This window comes from Hemiscyllium ocellatum, chromosome 35 (assembly GCF_020745735.1).
Source record: "Hemiscyllium ocellatum isolate sHemOce1 chromosome 35, sHemOce1.pat.X.cur, whole genome shotgun sequence".
Taxonomy (NCBI): Eukaryota; Metazoa; Chordata; class Chondrichthyes; order Orectolobiformes; family Hemiscylliidae; genus Hemiscyllium; species Hemiscyllium ocellatum.
In genome coordinates, this window is record NC_083435.1 from 15076103 (window position 1) to 15088129 (window position 12027).

Here is a 12027-nt window from a genome sequence, read left to right on the forward strand (position 1 = left end):
TGTCCTGGGAGTGTTTGATGGGGGACAGTGTAGAGGGACCTTTACTCTGTATCTAACCCCGTGCTGTCCCTGTCCTGGGAGTGTTTGATGGGGAAAGTGTAGAGGGAGTTTTACTCTGTACCTAACTCCGTGCTGTGTCCTGGGAGTGTTTGATGGGGACAGTGTAGAGAGAGCTTTACTCTGTATCTAACCCCGTACTGTCTCTGTCCTGGGAACGTTTGATGGGGGTCAGTGTAGAGGGAGCTTTACTCGGTCTCTAACCCCGTGCTGTCCCTGTCCTGGGAGTGTTTTATGGGGGACAGTGTAGAGAGAGCTTTACTCTGTTTCTAACCCCGTGCTGTCCCTGTCCTGGGAGGGTTTTATGGGGGACAGTGTAGAGAGAGCTTTACTCTGTATCTAACCCTGTGCTGTCCCTGTCCCGGGAGTGTTTGATGGGGGGACAGTGTAGAGGGAGCTTTTCTCTGTATCTTACCCCGTGCTGTCCCTGTCCTGGGAGTGTTTGATGGGGACAGTGTAGAGGGAGTTTTACTCTGTATCTAACCCCGTGCTGTCCCTGTCCTGGGAGTGTTTGATGGGGGACAGTGTACAGAGAGCTTTACTCTGTATCTAACCCCGTGCTGTCACTGTCCTGGGAGTGTTTGATGGGGGGACAGTGTAGAGGGAGCTTTACTCTGTATCTAACCCCGTGCTGTCCCAGTCCTGGGAGTGTTTGATGGGGGACAGTGTACAGGGAGCTTTACTCTGTATCTAACCCCGTGCTGTCCCTGTCCCGGGAATGTTTGATGGGGACAGTGTAGAGGGAGCTTTACTCTGTATCTAACCCCGTGCTGTCCCTGTCCCGGGAGTGTTTGATGGGGGACAGTGTACAGGGAGCTTTACTCTGTATCTAACCCCGTGCTGTCCCTGTCCCGGGAGTGTTTGATGGGGGCAGTGTAGAGGGAGCTTTACTCTGTATCTAACCCCGTGCTGTCCCTGTCCCGGGAGTGTTTGATGGGGACAGTGTAGAGAGAGCTTTACTCTGTATCTAACCCCGTGCTGTCCCTGTCCCGGGAGTGTTTGATGGGAACAGTGTAGAGGGAGCTTTTCTCTGTATCTAACCCCGTGCTGTCCCTGTCCTGGGAGTGTTTGATGGGGACAGTGTAGAGGGATCTTTTCTCTGTATCTAACCCCGTGGTGTCCCTGTCCTGGGAGTGTGTCCCTGTTTTCCTTTGGCTGTATTTGCTGCTCCCTGAGCCAGGTCCTCAGTTGTGCTGAAGGCTGTGAGGAGTGCTAAGCCGTTGCTGGAAGGGTCAGTGATACACGGTAACCCTGAAGGGGACACAGTCCCTCCAGCCCCCAGCCTGTCTGTAGTCTCCCTTGTGTTTGCTTCTCTCTTCACCAGGTCAGCAGTGTGAGGACAATCAGGACGACTGCCTGTCTGAACCCTGCCTGAACAACGGCCACTGCCTGGATGGTGTCGCCAGCTACCTCTGTCAGTGTGAGCTCCCCTACACAGGTAACCAGGAGACATGGCTGGGGAGGGAGTGGGTGTGGGTGTGTGCGCCTCTGAGTGTATGTGTGTGTGTGTGTGTGTGTGTGCCTGTGTGTGTGTCTGTGTGAGTGTGTCTGTGTGTATGTGTGTGTGTGTGTGTGTGTGTGCGCGCGTGCCTGTGTGTATGTGTGTGTGTGTGTGTTTGTGTGTACATGATCCACTGTGATCAGTCAATCCTACAGTCAGTCACTGGCTGTGTGCACAGGCTCCACTGTGATCAGTCGATCCTACAGTCAGTCACTGGCTGTGTGTACAGGGTCCACTGTGATCAGGCGATCCTACAGTCAGTCACTGGCTGTGTGTACAGGGTCTGCAGTGATCAGTCGATCCTACAGTCAGCCACTGGCTGTGTGTACAGGCTCCACTGTGATCAGTCGATCCTACAGTCAGTCACTGGCTGTGTGTACAGGCTCCACTGTGATCAGACGATCCTACAGTCAGTCACTGGCTCTTTGTCCTGAGTCGCTTTTCTGAATGTTTGCTTTTGCAGGTCTACACTGTGAGACGCTCCTCGCTCCCTGTGCTCAGGACCCCTGCAGAAATGGCAGCAGCTGTATCGAGTCTGCAGACTACCTATCGTTCTCTTGTGTCTGTCAGGATGGGTGGAGAGGTGAGGAACATTCAAATTCACTGCCCTCCATTCTCAGTGCCATCATCTCCACGCTCCTGGCTGGGCCCATTGTCCCACACCAAGACAGATAGATCCGTGCACATCGTTCCCCTGATAATCCCTGCAGACTCTCTCTCAGGACAGACGGTGCTTTTCGTGAGCAGGTCATTTCACTGGCAGCGATTACAGAGCAAAACACATACTCCCATGAACAGCTAGGAGCAATCTGTCCCAGAAATCCTAACATGCAGGTCTGAACATGGCCTCGGTATAGAATAAAGCTCCCTCTACACTATCCCCCCCAACAAACACACCCAGGATAAGGACAGCACAGGGTTAGATACAGAGTAAAGCTCCCTCTACACTGTCCCCCATCAAACACTCCCAGGATAAGGACAGCACAGGGTTAGATACAGAGTAAAGCTCTCTCTACACTGTCCCTATCAAACACTCCCAGGACAGGGACAGCACGGGGTTAGATACAGCGTAAAGCTGCCTCTACACTGTCCCCCATCAAACACTCCCAGGGCAGGGACATCACGGGGTTAGATACAGAGTAAAGCTCCCTCTACACTGTCCCCATCAAAACTCTCAGGACAGAGACAGCATGGGGTTGGATACAGAGTAAAGCTCCCTCTACACTGTCCTCATCAAACACTCACATGACAGGGACAGCACGGGGTTAGATACAGAGTAAAGCTCCCTCTACAATGTCCCCCATCAAACACCCCCAGGACAGGGACAGCATGGGGTTAGATATGGAACTCAGAGCACTCAGTGAATTGCCCCCTCTGTCTTTGGGTTGTGGGAGCATTCTGCTGGAGAGAGTTTGCAGCCTGCTCCTGTAACCCAAAGTCAGGGAGGCCAGCAAACTGCGTGCCGTTGGAACAGGGACTGTATCTCAGCGGTACTTTCTGAGGTCCTTGGGACATGTTGCATCGTGTTACCCGATATGTGAAGTCTTTAAATCCTTCCCGATCAGCAAATAGAAGTTACCCAAATTTCAGGACCATTAAAATGTTTGGGGCTTTAAACCCTTTCACACTCTCTGCGGGATAGGCTGCAGCCCATGATCCCCAGTTGGACCAGCAGCAGAGAGGGAGCAGGTTAGGGGAGAGGTTTGCAAATGGGACTAGATTGGATTGGGAAATCAGATCAGCATGAACGGGTTGGACCGAATGGTCTGTTTCCATGCTGTGCACCTCTAGTCTTTAAATAAATTCTAAGACAAAGGCACCGCTGAGATTCGAACTCAGGATCGCCTGTTTACTAGACAGGCGCTTTAACCAACTAAGCCACGACGCCTGATGAAGGGCTCCGGCCTGAAACGTTGAATCTCCTGTTCCTTGGATGCTGCCTAACCTGCTGTGCTCTAACCAGCAACACACTTTCAGCTCTGATCTCCAGCATCTGCAGACCTCACTTTTTACCCTTTAAATAAATTCTGTCTCACTTCGAGCCGAGTGGTCTGAGCAGCTGCACCACATCTGGGACATCCACTTCACATCTGCCATTAAGATTAGGCTCTGGGCTCCCTCCTTCGATTATTTTGAGGGGGTGGGGGGTTTTTTTTTGGCCTGGCCAGAACCGTAGTTGCTCTGTGCGAGTGAGACTGGAACCTTGCAACACAGTTTCAGAATGGTGTTCAGGGGTGTGTAGGTGAGGTGCATTAGTCAGGGGTAAAGGTAGAGTAATAGGGTAGGAGAATGGGTGGGTTACTCTTCGGAGGGTCGGCGTGGACTTGTTGGGCCGAAGGGCCTGTTTCCACACACTGTAGGGATTCCAGGAATGTCTTGCAAAAGGTTAGTGCAGAGGAGCGGGAACGCAAATGATACATTGACCTTCGTGGTAAGGGGATTTGAGTAAAGATGCATTACTGGTCTCATATAGAGACCTCACCTGGAATATTGTGCACAGCTTTGGTTTCCTTCTCAAAGGAAGAACGTGGTTACCATAGCGAAAGAACAGTGGCGAATCACTGGAATAATTCGCTGACACTTCTCCTTGCTGCTGGTGACGGAATGCCAGCAGGTCGGATGTTCCTCCCAAACCAAGGAACACAGCCTCCAAACAATGGGGCACGCCCTTTCAGACAGAGGTGAGGAAGGAGTCTCTTCGTTCAGAGGGTGGTGGATCAATGGAAATTCTCCACCCACCCCCCGGAGGGCTGTGCAAGTTCAATCAATCACTGAGTGTGATCAGGACAGGGATGGAGCCTGTTCTGGGGGTCAGTCTTAACAAGGGACATGGAGAGACAGAGAGAGAGGACAGGGAAAGATGACGTTGAGGTGGGTGATCTAGGATGGCAGCCTGGGCTGAATGGCCTTCCCCCCTGATTGATGAGGGACTTGGAGGTTATGGGCTTGGGTGAGGAGAGTAGAATGGAGGCCACAAGCAGAGCGCCCACGAGCTGAGATGTTCCGAACCTCTGTTTGTGAGGATATTGTACAGACATAACCCTCCACGTGTTGTCTGTATGCTACATAGCCTTGGTTAAACCTAACACCAGACCGAGGTCAGTTGGAAAGTCACTAAGAGATGGCCAGGGTATGGGTTGTTGCAGCAAATGGGGAGATCTCCTCCTGATTTCTCGATTTCCAATCCTTGAAGAACGAATGTTTCCTGTTACCATTCCCCTGGAGAAATGAGTGTTTCCTGATAGTGTTCCACTGGGAGAAGGGAGTGTTTCCTGATAGCGTTCCATTGGGAGAAGGGAGTGTTTCCTGATAGCGTTCCATTGGGAGAAGGGAGTGTTTCCCAAAAGCATTCCCCTGGAGAAGGGAGTGTTTCCTGATACCAGTCCCCTGGGAAAAAGGAGTGTTTCCCAAAAGCATTCCCCTGGAGAAGGGAGTGTTTCCCGATAGCATTCCCCTGGGAGAAGGGAGTGTTTCCCGATAGCATTCCCCTGGAGAAGGGAGTGTTTCCTGACAGCATTCCCCTGGAGAAGGGAGTGTTCCCTGATACCATTCCCCTGGAGAAGGGAGTGTTTCCTGATAGCATTCCCCTGGGAGAATGGAGTTTTCCTGATAGCATTCCCCTGGGAGAATGGAGTTTTCCTGATAGCATTCCCCTGGAGAAGGAAGTGTTTTCCGATACCAGTCCCCTGGGAGAATGGAGTGTATCCTGATAGCATTCCCCTGGGAGATGGAAGTGTTTCCCGATAGCATTCCCTTGGAGAAGGGAGTGTTTCCTGATACCATTCCTCTGGAGAAGGGAGTGTTTCCCAATAGCATTCCCCTGGAGAAGGGAGTGTTTCCCGATAGCATTCCCCTGGGAGATGGGAGTGTTTCCCAATAGCATTCCCTTGGAGAAGGGAGTGTTTCCTGATACCATTCCTCTGGAGAATGGAGTGTTTCCCGATAGCATTCCCCTGGGAGATGGGAGTGTTTCCCGATAGCATTCCCTTGGAGAAGGGAGTGTTTCCTGATACCATTCCTCTGGGAGAAGGGAATGTTTCCCGATAGCATTCCCCTGGAGAAGGGAGTGTTTCCTGATACCATTCCCCTGGAGAAGGGAGTGTTTCCCAATAGCATTCCTCTGGGAGGAGGGAGTGTTTCCTGATACCATTCCCCTGGAAGAAGGGAATGTTTCCCGATAGCATTCCCCTGGAGAAGGGAATGTTTCCCAATAGCATTCCTTTGGCAGAGACAGCTGAGGGAAGGGACGGTGAAACGGGAAACTCTAAAAGGGGCTCTCTCAATCTCCTCTGCAGGGCGGCTTTGTGAGGAGGACATCAATGAATGTGTCTCTGACCCATGCCATAATGGAGGGCAGTGCCAGAACTTCCACGGCGGATACACTTGCCAATGCCAACCAGGCTACAGTGGCCAGCTCTGCGATGTGGACAACGATGACTGCTTACCCAGTAAGGAGCACGCTGGTCAGGATATTCTCCCATCCAGTTTCACAATCACGGAATCCCTACAGTGCGGAAACAGGCCCTTCGGCCCCAACCAGTCCACACCGACCCTCCGAAGAGTAACCCAGCCCGACCCACTTCCCTCCGACTAATGCACCTAACACTATGGGCAATTTACCACGGCCAATCCACCCTGACCCACACATCTTCGGGCTGTGGGAGGAAACCGGAGCACCCGGAGGAAACCCACGCAGACACAGGGAAGAATGTGCAAACTCCACACAGTCAGACAGTCACCCGAGGCTGGGATTGAACCGGGGTCCCTGGCGCGGTGAGGCCGGGGTGCTAACCACTGAACCACCGGCCACACCTCCTCCCTCGGTCAGCTCTCTGGTGAGATACAGGAAACGAATGATATTGGTCTTTAGCCATTGTGCTGGGTTTCAATGACCACTCCCCAATCCCAGGGAAAAGACCTTGCCTATTTACCCTATCCATGCCCCTCATGGTTTTGTAAACCTCTATAAGGTCGCCCCTCAGCCTCCGACGCTCCAGGGAAAACAGCCCCAGCCTGTTCAGCCTCTCCCTGTAGGTCAGACCATCCAACACCTAGCAACACCCCTTGCAAATCTTTTCTGAAACCCTACGAAACAATTTTAAAAAAATTCCCAGAAGCCACAGCCTACGGGAAAGCGCGTTGAGCCAGGATAGCGGCTTTGGGGGCAGTGGGAGGGCAGGGGTGAGGGGGATGTGGGGTCATTCAGGCGTAACCTCCCTCACCCTCCCCCCACTTCTCTCTAGACCCATGCCAAAATGGCGGCTCCTGCGAGGACGGGGTGGACTCCTTCACCTGCTCCTGCCCTGCGGGTTTCGCCGGCAACCGTTGCCAGGACGACGTGGACGAGTGTGGCAGCGACCCGTGCCGGAACGGGGGCACGTGCGACGACTGCGTCAACGGTTACACCTGCAGCTGCCCCCTGGGGTACGATGGCGTCCACTGTGAGAACGATGTGCCGGACTGTACTCCGAGGTAGGGGAATGGCGGGGTGTTGGGACCAGTCTCGGGGAGGTGGGTTTGTGGGGGTGGGGGTGGGGGAAGAGGGGGTGTCGAATGGGCTAGCCCTCATTCCACCCCGCGGCTTTCGGAGCCAGCCTACGGCCAACCGGGTCAATATTCTCTCCAGAGCGTTCTCGCTTGGACCCTGAACGTTGCCACAGGGAAACCACGCCACCTGTGCCAAGCGTTCGATTCCGGCCTCATCAGGACGACTGCCAAAAATTTCAAACAGTCGCAACAATTTGTGTTTGGGGAAAAAAACAAATGAACGGGGGATGCTGTGTGGTTGACAAGTTGAGACTGATCGGGCCTGCGGTGTTGTCATTGAGCCATTCCAAAGACGCGCTGAGCTCCTCAGAATTCCCTGTGCGGTGTGTGGCAACGGTCGAGGAATTCCCTCCGTTCCCTCCCCCATCCATCTTCCCCTCTTCCGCTGTTTTCTTCCGTTCTCCTTTGGCAGACACGAACTGACCCGCCTGGTAAACCCCACGGCCCCCCTCCTTGCACTCGCCTTCATGAGGTTCCCCCGCCCACATTTCCTTGGACCAATGGGAACAGCTACGCTCTGCCCACTCTGGCTAGCGCTGTCAGGACGAGGCCCACCTTCTCCCGGCCTCCTCTCAACCTTCCCTCAGGAGACCAGCTCCAGTCCCTTCAATCCATCCACACAACTGCAGACCCTGGTCTCTCGGTCTGTCTGAACCCTCCATTTCATTCCCAAAGTGCCCGCACAGGTTACCTACCAACTGGGGCCAAGTCCAGTCTCATTCCTGGCTGTGCTGCAAATCCCCTGCTTTTATATTCCGTGACTCTGTTTGTGAAGGCCCGTGTGCCTTTCATCCTATTTTGTCATGCTGCCCCCCCACATTCTACCATCTATTCACCGCAAAGCCCCACACCTTTCTGTTCCTTCATAAAATTAGACTTTGTATGGCATCTCTCCTCTCATTTTCCCCTCCCTTGCCTGCCTTCTATGCAGAGGTAAATATAAGACCACAAGACATAGGAGTGGAAGTAAGGCCATTCGGCCCATCGAGTCCACTCCGCCATTCAATCATGGCTGATGGGCATTTCAACTCCACTTACCAGCGTTCTCCCCGTAGCCCTTAATTCCTCAAGACAACAAGAATCTAACAATCTCTGCCTTGAAGACATTTAGCGTCCCGGCCTCCACTGCACTCTGCGGCAATGAATTCCACAGGCCCACCAACCTCTGGCTGAAGAAATGTCTCCGCATTTCTGTTCTGAATTGACCCCCTCTAATTCTAAGGCTGTGTCCACGGGTCCTAGTCTCCTCGCCTAACGGAAACAATTTCCTAGCGTCCACCCTTTCCAAGCCATGTATTATCTTGTAAGTTTGTATTAAGTCTCCCCTTAATCTTCTAAACTCCAATGAATACAATCCCAGGATCCCCAGCCGTTCCTCATATGTGAGCGTCTATTGCCATGATCCAACTCTAACTTTCAATGGTGTCTAAAATATTCCATTTGAGCAGCTTCTCCATGCCCTTCGATGTTGTTGTGGACTGGGCCAGACCCCTTCTCCCCTAAAATCATTTTAAGAAGGTAACCTGGACTTGAACCTTCTCCTGTGTTGAAGGCAGATGTGAAGTGGTGCATCCCAGGTGCGTTGCAGCTGGTCAAACCACTCGGCTTTAAGCGAAACAGAATTTATTTAAACACTCCCAGTTGCAACATGAACACAGGACCTTAGAATAACTGGGAGACTTAACCGATCCAGTAACTATTACTAATGAACCGTTCCAATGCAGTAACAGCCCTTGGCAAAATGGTAAATTCAGTCACAGATTCTTCCAGGCAGGAGGGAACAACATCCAGAGAGAGAGAGAGAGATTTCAGACCCAGACCAGAGGAGTTGTTCACTGAAGCTTGTGAATCCCATGGACTCACACCTCTTGTGACTGCTACAGCTAAAAGCAAACTAGAAAAACGCTGAACTGGTGCTTTCCCCTTCCATCGCTAAACCAGACACCCTGTCACCCCCTGCTTTTACAACCCCTTCTCGAAAAACAAAACCACCACGGACGAAATAACCTTTACATTAAAGTGACTGCATCATCACAGCGTCTATCGGGACCCTCGCCGTCCCCAATATTTATGGGTTTCTGGTCATCTACAAACGTTGCCCTGCAGGCCCAGATCTGTCGCCAAAGCAGCTTCAGTTCAGAGCATTCTCGCTCAAACAACACTGTGATCGTAGAATCCCGTGGAACGTCATTGTTTAAAGTTTGGGAAGGGAGCTGAGGGATACCGTGATGACGTTTCTTTTGGAGAAGGCCGCCATTGGGAGATTGTCTGGTGTGGAATGGGGGAGGGGCCAGGCAGGAGTTTTTTCCTCATGCCCTACCCACGCCAACCGTGTCTCCAACAGCGCGGTACTCCCTCACACCTATCTGCTTCCACAAGCTTCTGATGCAGAGGTAAATGTGTGCGCCCAGGCAGGCGTCCGTCGCTAACTGTGTCAGTGGTGTCTATAATATTGCCCAATGAGTGGCTGGCATCGAAAGCTTCTCGGGACAAATTTTACCCAAAGTCTTCACCTTCACTCCCCTGCCTCTCCCTTTCCTGCGTTTACTAGTTTGCTGCCTACTCTATCTGTTCAATTTATTTCCAAGCAATGCTTTTTCCAAGTGTACCACAAACCTGTTTCAATTTGTTGGAAGTAATTCTGCTGTTGCAAAATATCTACACCCAGTCCCGGCACCCAGACGTGTCTCGGTTGTCAGGGGAGAGTTGCTGGGCCTGAAGCATTGACTCTGATTTCTCTCCAGTGATGCTGCCGGACCTGCTGAGCTTTTCCAGCAACATTCTAATTCGGAATCTCTGCGTGCTTTGGCTCTGTGTCAGCGCCCAGACTTAACTAATCGAGTACAGTGAGCATAGATCAGTTGTCAGGCTAGTGTAATCGAATTCTGAATGATTGCACACTCCAACGGGAAACTGGGATTGGGGGCACACACCCTCCCCTCCAGCTGGTTTCGCTCTCCAGTGCAAATAATATCGGGCAGGGCATCAGACTGGCAGTGGTACCTGACTCACAGTACGTGGAACAGTACAGCACAGTACAGGCCCTTCGGCCCTTGGTGTTGTGACAGCCATTTATCCTACTCAAAGACAGACTAAATTACATATCCTTAATTATACTATCTCCCATGTGCCTATCCAAGAGTCGCTTAAATGTTCCTAATGTTTGTGACTCTACTACCATTGCTGGCAGTACATTCCACACACCCACCATTCTCTGTAAAGAACATCTCTCTGACATCTCCCCGAAACCTTCCTCCAATCACCTTAAAATTATTGCCCGCTAGTGATAGCCATTTCTGCCCTGGGCAAAGGTCTCTGGCTACCCACTCCATCTAGGCCTCTCAGCATCCTGTACACCTCCATCAAGTCACCCCTCATCTTTCCTCGTTCCAATCAGAAGAACCCTAGCTCCCTCCACTTTTCTCCAGTCCAGGCAACATCCTGGTAAACCTCCTGTGCGCCCTCTCTAAAGCTTCCACATCCTTCCTGTAATGGAGTGACCAGAACTGAACATCATATTCCAAGTGTGGTTGATAGAGACTCCTTGGATTCCCAATCTGTTGGGTAGGCAAAGATTGGTGGTGTCAGTGCCCGAACCCGTGTTTGTGTGTGCGCGCGCGTGTGTGTGTGTGTGTGTGTGTTTGTGTGTGCGTGTGTGTGTGTGTGTGTGTGTTTGTGTGTGCGCGTGTGTGTGTATGTCTGTCTGCTGCCCCGTGCTCATCTCATTGCTGGTCCTTTTCTTTCTGCCACAGCTCCTGCCTGAACGGAGGCACGTGCATCGATCAAGTGGCCAACTTCACCTGCCAGTGCCCGGTCGGGTTCGAAGGTCACTACTGCCAACAGGAAGTCAACGAGTGCGACTCTCAGCCCTGCCTGAACGGAGGCACTTGCCAGGATGGCTATGGGACCTACAAGTGCTCCTGTGCTCAGGGCTACACAGGCGACAGCTGCCAGGTAACAACGAGCGAAGGTATCCTGCTTTACCTTAGGTCGAGAAACCAGTCGTGAAAAGGGGGGATAGAATAGGAATACAATGTGGAAGAAACATTAAAATGGACTGTAAAAGCTTCTGTAGCTACGTAAAAAGGAACGGTTTGGCTGTGAACGAATTAGGGTCCACTACGCTCCCAGTCAGGAGAGTGTATAATGGGGATTAGAGAGATAGGCAGAGACATTGAATGATGTCTGTGTGTCTGTCTTCACTGGAGAATATACAAGCAATCTCCCAGAGGCAGAGATTCAAGTGGCTGTGCAGAATGTGGAGACGAAGGGAATCAGTGAGAAGGTCATCCTGGAGAAATTAACGGAGCTAAAAGTTGATAAATTCCCAGGGCCTGATTGTTCAAATCCCAGCCCATTGCAGGAGGTGACTTGAGAGATATCGAGTGAATCCGTGATAATTTTCCGATGGATTCTGGAATGTGGTTTGGAAGGTGGCACAATATCACGTCATTATTTACGTTAGGATCAAAAGAGACCCGGAAGCTTCAGATGGTTCCCCTGACGTCAGTAGTCGGGAAAATGCTGGAACCTAGGGATGGATCATCTATTTGGTCGTGGATTTGTGAATGGGGCTTCCTGTTGACTGGAATTGTTGGGGGTTTTCACGTTGTTACTGACAAAATTAGTAAAGGCGAGCTGATGGATATCGACAGCTAGAATTTCCGAAGATGTTTGACACACTGTCCCACAGGGGCCAGGTTCGAAAAGCTGAACCACATTGGTGAGGAGGTGGCGTATGGATGGAGATGAATAAGACTTTTTTCTCTTCTTGACAGCCAGAGTGTCTGAATAAATGGGCCATTCTCACGTTGTCAGGCTGTAACTGGCTGGGTAATGCAAAAAGCAAAGATATCTCCAATCAACCTGACTAGAGATGTTATTACACATCGCTAGGGCAGGTGGGACTTAAACCCAGGGTC

General features: G+C 51.7%; 1 protein-coding gene and 1 non-coding gene across 5 annotated transcripts in view; one reads left to right on the plus strand and one right to left on the minus strand.

Moving 5' to 3' along the window:
• Positions 1-12027, plus strand: part of LOC132832710 (neurogenic locus notch homolog protein 1-like) — a 173168-nt gene that overhangs the window by 100128 nt on the left and 61013 nt on the right. For 3 of the 4 annotated variants that reach the window (XM_060850807.1, XM_060850810.1, XM_060850808.1), the window contains 5 exons: positions 1382-1495; positions 2022-2141; positions 5854-6006; positions 6802-7030; positions 10858-11059. In XM_060850807.1, the coding sequence (XP_060706790.1) occupies positions 1382-1495; positions 2022-2141; positions 5854-6006; positions 6802-7030; positions 10858-11059 (818 nt within the window). The remainder of the gene's footprint in view (positions 1-1381; positions 1496-2021; positions 2142-5853; positions 6007-6801; positions 7031-10857; positions 11060-12027) is intronic. The other variant, XM_060850809.1, reaches the window with a different exon arrangement.
• trnat-agu (transfer RNA threonine (anticodon AGU)) lies at positions 3373-3446 on the minus strand. The gene has a single exon. It is a non-coding gene; the product is annotated as a tRNA-Thr (tRNA).